This window comes from Lepidochelys olivacea (genome assembly GCF_965140295.1).
Source record: "Lepidochelys olivacea isolate rLepOli2 genome assembly, chromosome: 1".
Classification (NCBI taxonomy): domain Eukaryota; kingdom Metazoa; phylum Chordata; order Testudines; family Cheloniidae; genus Lepidochelys; species Lepidochelys olivacea.
In genome coordinates, this window is record NC_140411.1 from 245218546 (window position 1) to 245235047 (window position 16502).

The 16502-nt window shown below is 40.3% G+C and overlaps 1 protein-coding gene across 1 annotated transcript in view; it reads right to left on the reverse strand.

Annotated features, from left to right (window-relative positions):
* Window positions 1-229: 229 nt before the first annotated feature.
* Window positions 230-16502, reverse strand: part of IPO8 (importin 8) — a 69155-nt gene continuing 52882 nt past the window's right edge. Inside the window, exons 22-25 of the mRNA XM_084617867.1 lie at window positions 8677-8882; window positions 5454-5675; window positions 4468-4584; window positions 230-3678 (exon numbers count right to left, since the gene is read on the reverse strand). Of these exons, the coding sequence (XP_084473993.1) occupies window positions 3581-3678; window positions 4468-4584; window positions 5454-5675; window positions 8677-8882 (643 nt within the window). The 3' untranslated portion in view covers window positions 230-3580. The remainder of the gene's footprint in view (window positions 3679-4467; window positions 4585-5453; window positions 5676-8676; window positions 8883-16502) is intronic.

Below are 16502 nucleotides of genomic sequence, written 5' to 3' on the forward strand. Positions count from 1 at the left end.
TATTTTGACCCAGACTCTGCCAAAGCATGTCAACTGTAATCACTGTACATTTTCTTCAGTTTGGTATCCTGCTTTCTTCCTGGAGCTAGTCATTTTGGTTGTAGAGTTTGCTTTGTTGCAAAAACAGACTGTACTCTTCCCCCTTCAAAAAAAGACTCCACCAAAGCAAAAAGAGGAAACCAAAAGAATAATAAGAATAACCAGAAGTTTAAGAATGACAAAACAGCATTTGAAATTTCACACCCAGGACCGGTTAATTTATCTGAAAAACATCTTTTACCACATCAGTTAACACTTGCTATAATTATAACCTACACAAATCTAATGTCATACTTAAGCACCCATAGCATCCATACAGTCACCTTCACACGGCGTGAATGCTGGCACAGGGCAGCAAAGGTTACTTTTATCAACCTTTGTTTTATTTGACAATACATTCATAGGTCTCTGCATTTCTAAGGGCAACTACATCTTGCTCAGTTCAATGTTGCTGGTATCTGACGTTCCATGATTACCCTGGCTTCAACATGAGACAGCAATGCACATTTGTACTAAATGTAGTACATACTGGACACATCTCAAGAAGAAATCCCTACAATCCCTTACCTATTATGATTGTGTATGAATGCACATTTATCACATTAAAAGAGAACCACATGTAAAAGGGGAGTCTGGAGCCCAATAAATCTTGGACTATTTCTTTAATTGATACCTTGTCAAAAAGGGTATAAATTTATGTTTGTTTTTTTGCCAGTAGAAACATTTACTCAATCTCATGGGAAGGAGAAAGCTAGTTACCCTTTTGTGCACCATATCCTAAAATCTCCCCTCTGACCACAACTGTGAGATTCCAAATAGCAATTCAAGTCCATTGTAAGAAACATCTGGATGAAATCTTCTTGGCAGTTCATTTGAAAAGTATACAAGCAGCAGCGTTAAGGGAACAACCAAGACTCAGAGGGGTGGACACAAGGACAGCGCTATACAGTGGTAGATTTCTGCTTGAACATGTTAACTTCTGAAAACTACCTTTTGATTATGCAATGCCCTTTATTAGTGGAAGAAAAAAAAATCACTTTTGTTCTTCGTTCTGGAGGGAGGAGAGGCTTTGAAGGAAATCCCACTGACTGACCATCAACATTTTATACATAAATGAACACAGGGCTTAAAAATTCCATTTGCCAGATGCCCAATGGCGAAAAGGAAGCTTCCACCGCCAAATATGTGTGGAGAAATCAATGCCACCGACTTCTGAATAATTTTTGTTTAGAATTGAGAACAAGTTTCTAGCTTTTTATGGTTGTAAAGAAACCCCCAACTGTGAACTGAATGTAAAGTGATGTAGTATGAAGTGTTGTCTCCCTCACATGCTAGATGGATATCTCCAGACCTAAATCTTGGAAAGTGACCAATGACTTTTTCAAAAAGTACCAAGCCTCTGCCCTCTTTGAAGAGTCTGATATTGGACATCCAAAATCACCACTCACTTTATTAGCAAAGGCACTGGGGCCTGAATTTTCAAGTGTTCAAAGTGTTCTCAGGCTTTAGTGGAATGAAAGCAGATCTAAGCGACATGATAGTTTTTCACTGCTGCACCCAGGGTTTTGAATAGCAGCAGTGAAAACTATCAAGAACCAAGTTTCAGAGTAGCAGCCGTGTTAGTCTGTATTCACAAGAAGAAAAGGAGTACTTGTGGCACCTTCGAGACTAACAAATCGGATGAAGTGAGCTGTAGCTCACGAAAGCTTATGCTCAAATAAATTTGTTAGTCTCGAAGGTGCCACAAGTCCTCCTTTTCTTTTTATCAAGAACCAAGTCAATTTCATTCTGGGGCTGCTTTGAAAAAAACTAAGCAGTGGCAGAGAAGGCCATTGGAGAGGACCTAACAATGAGGCTGAGGGAGGGGTAAAGTAGCAGACACATGACTCCCACAGCAGTAGGCAGGAAGGCGGAAGAGGGCTAAAGCAGCAGAGGACCTCTCTCCACCCCGCAGTTCTAGCAGGCAGAAGATTCTGGGGCAGGAGGAGGGAAAAACAGGAGAGGTGTATTTTCACAGCTGGGCAGTAGGAGAGACAGGTTAGTATAAAAGATGAGAGCCCTGAGCAGGGTCCAAGGACAGCACCCTTCCCCGTAGCTGAAGAAGTGATGGGAAGGGAAGGAAGAGTTGAGCTTTTTCAATTGGGTACCACCCCAGGCAAAGAGCTTTTCACCTTTCATGTCAGTCTTGGGGTAACAGTTGCCTAGTAAACACTTTCAAGCCCTGAACAAGTGATCAGACACAAAAAAGACATGAAACATGGATTAAAGATTCTACCTTCAATCTTCATTTTAAAATATTTAACCATTTTAATGTATCCCCATCATTTCCACTATAACTTTAACCTCTTAGTTATAGAAGAAGGGTTTCCGTGCACATCAGTATTTAGCTGGGTGTCTGCTTAAGACAAGTTTCACTGTACGAACACACACACAATTAGGTATTTGTGTATATTTGAGTATAAGAGACTGATGTTTTAAACGTGGGAAAAATTAAACATGGCTAAGTTACAGCATTGGGAGAGGAGCCAGATGGGATGCAGAGTAGAAATTCAGACATAAAAAAAAGCAAGATTTGGATCTGCTTTCCCCTCCACTAAGATAAATTATTGCTCTAAAATGGTATGGATCCCAGTTGTTCAGTACGATAGCTGGAATGATAATGAATCACTAAAGGAAAAGAATTTACAGGGTCCCAAAATAAAACCCAATATTCAGCAATAAAGGAGACAAGTTGTCATGTAGCTCATCTACTCGCAAGGGCCAGAGATTGATCACTCACACACTTATGGAGATGGAAACTATTTGGTATCAGCGTCTGTTTTGATCTGAACCTGCCAGGGCATGAGTGCCATTACAACGCAAGTGGGCGGTCTTAATGGAGAGATCTCAAGGACGTGGGCTGAGGTGACTGTTGCCTCAAGGGAAAAACCTGCTTTTTGGTAAGAACCCTTGAAAGCCCCAGAGTATGCTTTACAATTCCAAAAGAATGCCCAACATACAAAGGTCTACACCAAGGAGGGAAGTTGAGATGATGTTTCTGAAACCAGCAATGTATATACAATTAACAAACAACTAAGTCATGTAGTACAAGACAGATAGTAGGAAAACATGGAACCAAGGCTTACAGTGCATCTAGAAGAATCCTTACACTTAAAAAAATTACGATACACTCAAATTCATTTGTTCAGATAATCCATATACAACAGAAGGCACTGTTATCCATATGAATCCATCAGTTCTGCACAGCAAAAACCTGAGAAGTGCAACTCAACTAGATTCAACCTAGCCCCTCCCAGTCATTCAGTTTCCTTGAGGGCAGATGTTTTCTTTTCAGTCCATCAAATTATAAAAACACCACAAGAATTTGAACATTACAGTAGCTGGCTAGAAAGAGCAGTCTGGGGGAGAAAACACACTGCTGTCTCCAAGGGAAACCATCTGGAGCATCAGATTACCCTCCCCCTCACACTCAAAAGTCATGACTGTTTTATAATAAAATGTAATGATGAAACCATTCCCAGAGTCCTTTGCAGTTTCTCCTTCAGTTGCCTCCAGGAGCATTTCCACCAAAGTTAAATGCTGTGATCAGTCCTTTGTTGTCAAACGTGTAGCCACTTTGTTGTTCTATCGTTTTAGTCTCTAGAATTCACAGAAGAGAAAGAAAAGGGGTATAAAAAAGTAGAGAGCAATTGCGTCTGATCTACATAGTCCTGTGCGGAATAGGAAGCTTGTGGAACAAACTCTATTGACCAAGACTTCATTCTCAGATCTGCCACGGCAGGGATAAATTGCAGATTAGATTTTTTTTTTTTAAAATAACATTTCACACCCCTCTCTAGGGCAGAAGTTGAAAGATTAATTTATTATGAAATAATTATACATGACATTGCTCTGCATGCTCCTCGGTTTAATGACCTTATTTCCATCAATGCAGTAATCGACCTACTCACCACGGTGTCTTCACTGCAGTGAGTCGATTGCTGCCGCTCCCCCGTCGACTCCGCCTGCATCTCTCACAGTGGTGGAGTACAGGAGTCGACAGGAGAGTACTCGGGGGTCAATTTATCATGTCTAGACTAGATGCAATAAATCAACCCCCGCTGGATCGATTGCTACCCGCCGATCCGGTAGGTAGTATAGACATACCCTTAATCTACTTTTTATGTGAAAAATCCATCTGAAAATCTAGCTCAGTCCCTATTTAAACAACTATATCTGGCAGATAGGAGTCTACAAATTAGAGGCAATGTTAATCTCTACGTGAGATTCATCTCAGTGCAGAGACAGCATAAGCCTCCGCAAACCTCCTCTAAGACAAGTAGTGCACAGGGATTCACGTTGGCCTACTGCACCCTATCTAATTGTTACAGAGGCACATTCTGTTCCAGAGTCCCTACAACACATAACAGCCCAAGAGAAATGACTGACCTGCAGCACTTCGCCGGTGTTCTGCTAATGTGTAAATTTCCTGTAATTGTTTCTTCTGATCATCGCTCAGTGGTGCTGTCAGTGAGTGGTACCAGACTGCATCCCGGATCTGAACCGCTGTCAAAACAAGGAGTGGATGCAAAATGATTATCAACCTGTGTTTTAAGACTATTTCAGAAGGACAAGATGAAAAAGATATAGAGATAAAAAGAGATCTGTGAGTGTGGTTAAAAACACAGACCTCACACCTCAACACTGGCTTGGCACCTCTGTCAGCTTCTCAGACCACAGATGAAGTTGGCCTATTTCCAAAAGGTTTGGGGTTTGAGGAGCTTAAAATTAAGCATGTGCTTGAGAGCTTTCTGGAAACAGGGACTTAATGATGTTTCAAAGTGTGCCCAATATTCACAGCCATGTTCAATTTCACGGTCAAAATGCATCTGTTATGCTGAAAATTAGACTCATTTCAAAGTTAAAAATAAAACTATAGTTGTTAAAACTTCTGGACAGGAGAAAAAAGCTTTTTCCTTTAGGGTTTTGACAGTTTAGAAAATGACTAATCCTTCTATCTGAGCACTCAAAAGACGCTGAAGTAGTTTAGGCCCTATAATTTAGGTTTTGTCTGAAAAATTGCAATAGAGATAGTATGAACAGAAATTATTTCAGGACTTTTTCAGTTAGAACACCTGTTCAGCTATAGATGTATCCACGAGTGTGTGCTAGCCAAAGATTTCATGGTTATGTTAGAACAGGAGAATCAGAAAGTGAAACTCATTAGAAGAAAGGGGGGAAATTTTCAAAAATCCAAGTTCAGGTAAATCAGCACAAATGGTGAAGCAAACATACAAAAAAGATCTTAGGTTATTTTTTCAGTTTTAATAGTGCAAGAGGTTACTAACACCGCAGATAAGGATTTTAAACAATTATTAACATGAGTGTCTCTGAATGATCATATTACACAATTATGCATACAGGCATGTACGTACTTAACAGTGCTTGTGTAAAAAACTGATATTCATCTACACCATCTTCAAGGTCAAGAGGAGTGCTAAATCCTTCTAGAGCAGTTTCTTCCAATGCATCTTCATCCCAGTCATCATCGTCATCGTCATCCTCATCTTCATCTTCTCCACCACCACCTCCTCCATGATTCTCTTGCATTGCCTGACCCACTTCGTTTGTCTCCTCTTCGTCACTTGGGATCTCTTCTGCAAATGTATCAACATTTTTCTTTTTAAAGTCATCATATGCTTTCAGTAATTATAAATATTAAGGGACAAAACATGTATATGTACATTTTTGGCCAGAAAAGGGACAATTTTTAAAAAAACCAAAACCTAGAAGATGTGAAAAAGGAAGCCACCAAAATATTTCATACATTTCAGAGCACAGTTATGCTTTGTTTCTAATAACACCTTGGAAGTGTGAAACTGAAATTTGTTCTCACATGTACCCAATTAGTTTGTGAGTAAAAGACTGAGCAAAACAGCAACGTTTCTCTTTTAAATTAATATAAATGGCCTGTCATTTTGCTTTTTAATAAAATACAGCAAATAAAGACTTACTTGGACTTTACAAACATATACACTTAAATTTGTCAAATTTATTGCATACCAACCTTTAGAGCGCTCTCTTAACTGCACACACTTAAAACAACTTCCCTTGGCTGTTTTACCCAGCTTCGTATTTACGAAACAGCAATCATACCCTGAACCAAAAACCTGAAATCGAAGTTCCAAACATCGCTATTTCTGACTTAAGCAAGGTCTCGAGTTAGTATGCCAAAATATCTAAGAAATATTTTCAAGAACAGAACGGGGGGCTAAAAACAGCGTTTCAAGTTTTTCTTTTGTCAGCTGGAGGAAGTAAGTGGAATTGGTCATATCTGCTACGGGCTTATGGAGAGCAATCTGGAATGGGTGGGACCGGGGGTTTTAGGCAAATCACAGTCCAGAGATCTGAGTAGCACATGGCTACTGGACTGATTGTGCTGCTACTGTACCACATTCTTATGCTCAATAAGCAGAGGCAACTCAATTTAATTACAGTTATGTCTGAAACTTGCACCTCTTAAAAGCATTTCATTTGTACCCATCTTAAGCATTAGAGCCTACAATGGTTTTATCTCATACTGCAAATTAGATATATTCGGACAATAAAATAATCTGTCATTAATGCTGTGTAATATACACTCTCCCGTTCGGCAAATTCTCTGGATTTTTTTTTCCTTTTCGCCTGATAGATTAGGAGGAGGCCTCTCTGCCACAGGAATCTTGATCATCGCAATTCCTGCTTTGTAAACCTGTCCTGAAGGCTCTTTGTGCCAGGGTGGATTGATTTAAACCAAGTAATTTACATCACTGAGTCTGATCACGATTTAAACAGTAAGCAGGAAACTTGGATATAAATAATTGATTTTAATCTCATTTTGCATTTATTTATTTTCCTAAAGAAAGACTGATTCTCATTGGTTGGTAGCATGTTGATTTGCAACAAAATATAGCCTTTCCATTAAATTTGGTACATTTTGCTAACCAGGCGTATATACTATCTATACACAGTTATTTAAGGAATTTGTGATAAACTCAGGACAGACAGCTGCAAGGGGCAGGGGGAGGGGAGGTGTAGAAAACAGTCCCAGAAGGTTAAAAGGCCCTTCTCCCTATCAACTGAGGAGGGGTAACCACAGGTCAATCAGGTTCAGCTGAGAAGGGAGTTATCTGAGATCAATTAGGATCAGCTGATTCAAACTAAGGGCTGCCTGAGACCTTTTTTAAACCCTCCCTTGTTGGGAGAAAGGTGGGGGGAGTCAAGTGGCCAGTAGTAGCAAGCTTCACCAGGAGGGAAGGCTGCATTCCCTCCCATAAGGGAGAAAAAACAACCTAAAAGACTAGCTGAGAGAAAGAGTGGACTGCCCCTGTGCAGCCAAGACGGACTGTTTTACCCCAAGCCCATCTCACCAGGGCTAAAAACAGCTGAGTTTGGTCAGACCGAGAAGGTGCCTTGCCACAAATTATATAGATTAATTTACATTCATTCACATTCTTAATTTTTATATTTTATGATGTTAGAAAATGGTAAATGATGCAATTACTAGAGGATTTTCTTTTTTACTCAAGATTTGTGTCAATCTCTATTAAGATTGGAACTTGGAATTCAATTAAAAGTGCACAAAAAGAGCACTTTAAAGTTGTTTTATTAAACAAAACTACCTCAAATATGTTGGGTACAATAGAATGAAGTTCATCAAAACACGGTTTTCCATGTAAAATGGATTTATCAAACAAAGGAAGCATTATCTGTAGCTAGTTAATTCAATTGATTGTTTCTGCCCTTCAAGTTTTTAGAACTAGTAGATCTCATCTTCTCACACCTAGTTTTTATTCATAGATTATCAGAGGAAAACAAGCTTTTATGCTTTTTTCAGCTCACAATTGGTTTCTTAACTTTGAATGAACTAATCATTGAACTGAACTAGTTGATTAAACTAAAATGAAGAAAATATTTTCTGCTCCTGCAGAAGAAGCTACTGCTATCAAAAGCTGGTTTAGCACGTCAACCAACTCTGGTTCTAGATGCCGAGCCAATGACTTCACTAGTTCAGTGGTTTGACTTTCCTTACAACTTAAAATTAATTGTAAATAAATTTTCATTTAAAAATAAACATATTATTTAAATCAAAAACTCCCATTTAAATTAAAATATCAGGTTTTTTCAAAAAGTCATTTTTTAATCCACCTTTCCTTTTGCCACCCTTCATCTGGGAAAAGATGACTTTCCAGAGATCTCTTCCAAGGCCATTATCATTGCTTTTTAAGTTAGTGGAAGAGGTAGCTACTGGGGACATTTTTTTCCCAGGGACCAAGAATGCTGCCTCCACAGCACTGCCAAATTTCTGTTGGCCTATTAGTCAGGAGTCTCCTGCATGCTGGTTTACAGAGCACATTTGTGATCAGGCACCTAGATTTGCAGCTTTTATTATTTTCCAACAAAACTGCCCTTGCAGGAAGAGTGACATAGATACACCCAAAAGGGCTTTAGCATTAATTTTAAGAGGAATGACCAGTTCACAAAAGCATCTTTCCAAGCATCCAATAAACCAGACCAATTCAGCAGACTGGCTGAAGAGTCTTAAAATGAACAGTCATTTCATACACATTTAAAATTAAATCCAGACAAAATCCACAATGTGGAAATGGGAGATTTTACCATTATCTTCTGCATCGTGTTTTTCGTCTTTAGCCTGGTCTTCATGTTCCGTAAATTCTCGAGTAGCACACACTTGTTTTAATCCCAGAAACAGGAGCAGGATTGAAGGAACAATCTGGGCAGCCACAGCATCTACCGCAGGAGGTCGGTTTTGCAATTCCATTAGGATGCTCAGTCCTATTATACACATCTTTCTGTCATGAAGTCTAAAACAATGCAAATATATTACATGAGGAACGGGTCCCTTTGTATAGACTACAGAGGACTCAGGAGCAGAGTTACAATACTAAACAACAGCTCTAAATATATTATTCCGCTAGGCTTTTAAATGCAAAATTCCCAGTAGCAAGTACGGCATGTAATAACTGATTGCTCACCTATCACATACTGGCTAACTTCCTAGAGCTGTTGATTGGGATTCTCAAATACAAAGAAATGTAATGCTAAATAAACATGGTTAATGATGTAATTGATCTGATTTTCAGTAAAGCGGTGGATGCAGTACATCACTAAACTGGACTGGAAAATCTATCTGAATTGGTTTAAATAGGAGTACTGTCATATGGATTGAAAACTGGTAAAAAAAAAAAGGACCATAAGCAAAGAGCAATGACCTACAGTAATATACTGAATTGGGGGGGGGGGGGCAGGTGAGCTGATGGAGTGCCACAGGGGCTGGTTTTATTTAAACCAGAGGTTCTCAAACTGTGGGTCAGGATCCCAATGTGGGTCACGACCCCCTTTAAATGCGGTCGCCAGGACTGGCTTAGACTTGCTGGGGCTTGGAGCTGAAGCCTGAGCCACACTGCCCAGGGCCAAAGCCAAAGCCCGAGGGCTTCAGCAGGACTCAGGTTACAGGACCCCTGTCTGGGGCTCAGGCTTTGGCCCCCCCACCTGGGGCAGTGGGGCTTGGGCAGGCTCAGGCTTTGGTCCCCCCTCCGGGGGTCGCGAAGTAATTTTTGTTGTCAGAAGGGGGTCGCAGTGCAATGAAGTTTGAGAACCCCTGATTTAAACAGTCCAAATTGTACATTACATTTGGAGATTACATTTAATTGAGAGACGTTGCAAATATCAATGAGATGAAAGAAATAATTCAAAGGCATCCAGAATAATGGACCAGGAGACTCAATCAGGAAAAATGCAAATTAACACACCTGGGGAAAAGTAATCCAAAGATATTCTATGGGAGGTAGTTGGTTGGAAAGTGGCAGCTGAAAGATCCCCAATATTGACCGTATGCAGGAAATTAGGTAAGAGCTTATAACACAATCACTTTTTTTTTTTAAGTGCTTTTGGGCTGCATAAGCAAAAGCATCACAATTGCCATCAGAACAGGGGTAAATCCTTATCTACTGTCTGACACTCTTTAGTCTGCACTTAGAATACTGGGTAGTACTAGAAACACTGTTCAACTGTATTTCTGACTATAAGGCATTTCGCTATTAAAGGAACTCTGTTTTTAAAAATTCTCAGTGACTGACAGCTTTGTGCAGAACTCCAGATAGGACAAGAAATATCCTGCAGGAAAGATAATTTTCCCTGAGCTACCTTAAAAGATGTTCTGCCAACCTGGCTGGCAGGTTCTCATTCCCTTGCTCCTCCATGCAACACAGCAGTCCTATCCAGTTTCCTGGATCCACTCCAGAATGTTATTGCTAACAAAACTGTAACGGGGTGGGAAAGAGGAAAGGATAAAAGGGGTAGTAATCCCTTTTTAGTTGTCTGATCATAAGATGTTTTCAGCTGGTAACAAACTGGCCATTTTCCATAGTCTCAACATGGTTACATTTCTCATATGGTGTGGCCATGCAAGTTATGACATCTAACAAAACAAAGGCTCTTGAGAGACACTTTTGTTGCAGAGTTAGTATTTCTTAGAACTAGAAGGATGGGTCAATGCATGTAGAGACTGGGGAAACTAACAGGATGCACATTTAAAACAATATTGTAATAGCAAGGTCTGCAATAAAACTTACAGGGAGACAGCCATTTTACCCATTTTAAAAAAGCTCCTACAATTCCATTCCTAGTCAAAGGCCACACATACCATGGTATTAAGTCATAGAATCATAGAATATCAGGGTTGGAAGGGACCTCAGGAGGTCATCTAGTCCAACCCCCTGCTCAAAGCATGACCAATCCCCAACTATATCATCCCAGCCAGGGCTTTGTCAAGCCTGACCTTAAAAACTTCTGAGGAAGGTGATTCCACCACCTCCCTAGGTAACGCATTCCAGTGTTTCACCACACTCCTAGTGAAAAAACTTTTCCTAATATCCAACCTAAACCTCCCCCGCTGCAACTTGAGACCATTACTCCTTGTTCTGTCATCTGCTACCACTGAGAACAGTCTAGAGCCATCCCCTTTGGAACCCCCTTTCAGGTAGTTGAAAGCAGCTATCAAATCCCCCCTCATTCTTCTCTTCCGCAGATTAAACAATCCCATTTCCCTCAGCCTCTCCTCATAAGTCATGTGTTCCAGTCCCCTAATCATTTTTGTTGCCCTCCGCTGGACTCTTTCCAATTTTTCCACATCCTTCTTGTAGTGTGGGGCCCAAAACTGGACACAGTATCCAGATGAGGCCTCACCAGTGTCGAATAGAGGGGAACGATCACATCCCTCAATCTGCTGGCAATGCCCCTACGTATACAGCCCAAAATGCCATTGGCCTTCTTGGCAACAAGGGCACACTGTTGACTCATATCCAGCTTCTTGTCCACTGTAATCCCTAGGTCCTTTTCTGCAGAACTGCTGCCGAGCCATTCGGTCCCTAGTATGTAGCGGTGCATGGGATTCTTCCGTCCTAGGTGCAGGACTCTGCACTTATCCTTATTGAACCTCATCAGATTTCTTTTGGCCCAATCCTCTAATTTGTCTAGGGCCTTCTGTATCCTATCCCTACCCTCCAGCGTATCTACCTCTCCTCCCAGTTTAGTCATAAGATTTCATAAGAAATCTACACAATTTATACATTCTCTGTATGTATCTTTACCAAGCTGCAAACTCCATTCTGAATATGCAGTACTTTGCTCTCTCTATTGTCCATTACCTCCATTTTGGACCTAAATTCCAACAGGAGTAGTGGCAAAAGCTTAATAAGACTTGACTAAATAAGTCAATAAGCCAATAAGACTTGACTAAATAAGTCTAATAAGACTTGACTTAAAGTGCTCTCCCGTTGAAGTTAAACAGTTCTCAACAACAGACTGGCTCACAGCCGGAAGAACAGTTTATCATGGGACAGGACATCCAACAACGAAGTCACCTGTAAGTGTCCATGATCATCCTCCTGATGCAGGGGTCATCTGACAGAGGGACTAGAAGGTTTTGAAAGACAGAAGCTGATCTTTTGGCTCTTTTTGGCAATTTTCACCAGCTTAAGATGAGGGAAACTGCTGCAGGAGCTGGATGAGCCAAGGGAGAAGAACCCTGCCTACCTGAATACAGATGGTCCCGCAAAGAAAGGGTGAGCCAGAGGGAGGGGAAATTATTATAGGGTTTATTACTTTTGTGTAGATTTGTGTAATTCTACTTCTATTAAAGAACAATGCTATGTGCAAAGTCTGCTCGTGTTATGTGTACGCCTTCCACGTTGTCCTTTGGAGAGCTACCAGAAGATTTACACTTTTGGGTGGAGTTCTGGATAAGGGTGTTACCAAAATTATTTAGCTAATATTATAAATCTTTAATAGAATCCATACTTATGCTAAAGCGAACCACTTTTCAAAGCACCCTCTATCCTGAAATACAGTAAAAAGTGTGTGTAAGCTTTTGGTTTTGGAGTTCACAGTGAAAGTAGTATTTTGCCGAAGTTTCTGACAATAATAAGCAACTGATATAATTGTTGCTAGAAACTAGGCACAAAATTTCCAACAACCTTGGATAGCAAATGCATGGCAATGGAAATATTAGGGTAAGAATGACACAAACTACTGAAACTGGGAGTTTGCATTGATGGTAACAACCTAAGGTATATATACTATTCAGCAGCAAGTTATATTTCTGTGCCAGTCCATGTTGCTGGTTGTACCCCCAGATCAATGGAAGGGTAAATATTTAACCCGTATCTTTCTGTATTTGTGCTGACTGATCCCTAACGCTCATAATAAATTTGGTTAACTGTGATTACTTGTCATCTTATTAATTAAAAAAACTCCAAACCTTTAAGTAAACAGTGCATTTAAGCTTCCAGAGGAATTTGAGCAGTCGGCACTGAGCCCAGGGACTAGGCAGCTGGACTGTGGATTCCAGATCTCAGGAATGGGCACTAGACAAAGGGTCTAGGCCCCAAGACTGGGGCAGTGACTGAGCTCTGTTCAGACACCAGAGGCTTAAAACACCCAGAGATCCAGAGACTCCCTTTACAGCAGTCTGGCTAGTGGCAGACAGGAGTGCCCAACCAGATCTGAGACAGGCATCAAGCAAAACAAATGGTTACAAAGATGTAATAAATAAGGGCTTACACAGGGCTTATTTATTACAAAGATGTAATAAATAAGGGCTTACTCTAAAATAAGGAATGGGGATTTTTCAGGATTTCATTAGGCCTCTTAGTACGTTAGTCCCATTTGGGCTTAGCAAAGCAGTTCTGTTTTCTGAGTGATGCACAGTAGAAATAAGCTACTTAAAAAGAGCAAGCACAGCCTTCTGGCTACAATAGTCCATCCAAGGGAAGGCAAAGTCAACCAGCATATCAAGCTGTGTGTTTTGCCTGCGTGTTTTGTTTGCCATCTCCCTCATTAATTGCCTTGAGAAATTTATCAACTGCAACTGAGCATGAACGATATCCTCTCTCTCTCTCTCTCTCACACACACACACACAAAAGGGAAGGCAGGCTAGGAGCTATCACCCTCCTGATTTCAGGATTCCTGAATTCTATTTTCAGTTTTGCAATCACGGGGAAAAAATGTAATTGCTCAGTGCCTCAGTTTACCCATCAATAATATGGGCTTACAACCACCAGTTACGCACACCATGGTGTTGTAACGCTTGATATTTGTACAGTCCCTTGATATTATTAGATTAAAGGTGTTGTATATGTGCAAAGCACAACTGTACAAGATCACCAAGATGAATTTTGTATGACCAGAGAGAAAAAAACCTGAATTTTGATCCTTGCACACCCATCTCCTGCAGCTCCTTTCTATGATAGCAGTCCCTTATAGTCCCAAAATCCACACACATTCTGTAGCTTGACACTGGAAGCCTTGAAATTTCTTCAAGTCCCTACAGTGCAATGAACTAATTTTACTATACGTGCACCAGAACAGTGAATGTCATGTGATCATCTTATAATATGAATATAATATATATAATTATATATATTTATATAATATACTTATAATATAATATGTGAAGCATCTTATAATATGCTTCAATGCTTCACAGGCACGTAATGCCAACTCCAAAATGGAACACAGCAAAAAGTCAAGAAGACACAGTAATAAGTGCCTCCGCTTCCTAGTAAATTCCCCTTCTTGGACAATAAGGGAGACTAGAGGACTCAAGTATTAACATTTAAAATGGATTTATTCTTAGGAGCTAACCCAAATAGTTTCACAAATATAGAATATTTCTCTCCCTATGTTGTCAAGCATCTAAATGAGCAGTTGCAAGAATGAATGTGTGCTCTTGAAATATAATGTGGTGTTAGAGGTCCCAGAAGGAAAGGTGAAACTCAGGCACCAGGCCAATTTTAATTAACTTGAGACAAAAGAAGAACTGCTTCTTCTGCCTGTCAACCACAGATGAATAGCAGACCTAGCAATCATCTTACTCAAAGACTCAGCATAACACACTCCTGAACTGTATCAAGTACCAAGAAGATTTAACAAACCAAATAGGACATTTTTGTAGTGGGGACGGATGCTCTAGCATCCATCTATTCTCTCCCCACCATAGGCCCAGACTGAAGCAACCCTTCCACCTGCATGAGGTGGCCTGGACACAATTCCCTGGGGTGTTCGCTAGTGTTTGATCCTGAGTCAGTTGGTCAGCAATGTAAAACACTCTTTCACCACACATGCACTTTCCTTGCTACCTCAACAGCACTGTCAGCCTGGAGTGCTAAGGATCCAGATTGTTCCCCAAATGGAAGCGCAGCATACTACCATAAGGCAAGTCTATTTTTAACATGTTGTGTGCAGTCTTCATAATCTGCAAGCCCTTCTGTAGCCCACAAATGCTTGTTTCAGTAATTGACAGAAGGAGCTAAAGGATCTTTTCTACTTTAAATTGAATCTTAGGAAATTCAAAGGGAAACCAGCAAGATTTTCTTATACTAATTAGCTGCCCCTTTTGTGTCAAGAATCAATTTTCTTTCAGCCACATCAATGCATTTCCTTTCTGAGTTGCAGATAATTAGCCATTTCCTTTAGGTTACAGAGTTTGGACCAGCCTTAATTTCCTATATCAGATCTTGTGCTTAAATAAATACAAATCATCAGTTTTTAAAAAATTATGAGTGAAATCCTGGCTCTTTTGAAGTCAAATGATTCCTATTCATCAACTAAACCTTCTTATTCAGCTTTTAGAGAATTCAGCTACTGATTTCTCACATGTTCAAACCAAAATTAAGTTTTCCTTTTGACTTTCGTTTCTGTAGAAGAATCTTTACTAGGAAGAGTAAACACTGACCATGCAAAAAATGGCTCATTCAAATTTCAGGCCATCGAGGAAAAGATGACAAATAATACACATGATGGGTTTTACTGGTCTCTTCATCACCCTCACTCTAATTCAATCTTAAATAACTACACAATACACATTTCAGTCTACATTAAACAATCCAAACAAAGCACATTATATACGTACAGATGTGCACCACAAATGTACAGTATCCAGGGGATACACTCTATTTATGCTTCACCTATACAGGGCAGTCTAATCCAGCTCAACTTCCCCTACCCCCATGGATTAGTTCTAGACTCCAAGTCACTGAGCAGCTCCATATTTTTAAATAAACCTAAAAGAACAGTTACTTTCTTTACAGTAAATACATCAAGTCCAAAGCCGATCAGTTTTCTGACAGAGTGGAGATGACTTGCTCCACCCTCTGTGATGTTGTCTGTCAGCACTTGGACTGCAGATCCCTGAAGAGAGGAAAGGAATGCTCTGCACGCCAGGCAGATGGCTCCGAGTTCCAGAACAGATACGTACAGACAAGCTTCTTGCTGAGACCACATGCCCAGAGTCTGCAAGTGCTCTAAATGAGCTGCTCATGCCTGAGCGGAGTCTTGGTTGGCAGAAGGGAGGAGAAGGGTAATCCCTTACACACTCGTAATGCATCTTTCCTCCAGTTTAATGAGGACACAACTTGTAGGATTGTCTCCTGCATGCTCATGTGATGTTTGCTTGGCAAATACACTGATTTCAACCATCCTTGCATGGAGCATAGTTGAAGTCTAGCAAACTACATCATGTAGACACAAAGTCATATGACTCAGAAGCATGAGCCATACTCTTACTAATGTCTTTGAATAAGCCTGCAGGTGGTTGACAAGGTCCACTGTGGTCTGGAATCTTTCTTACAGCAGACAAGCCTTCGATGACTTGGAATCTAACATGGCTAATAGGAGCACTCAGGGATGAAACCTATTTGAGCCTTTTTCCTCCAGTTCTAAGGAGGCTCCCATTGAATGATCTAGGAGGAATAGTTTAAGGCTCTTTTGCCTTCTGAATTCTTTTCAAAAAGAAATGATAAAATTCAACATCCATTGAGCTACACACTTCCTCAAGTCAAAAGAGGCATTTCATATGACCATCCTTCAATGGAATAAGAGCATCACAAGGAAAGGCAAGTTTTGAACCCCACAGACTTTGCTT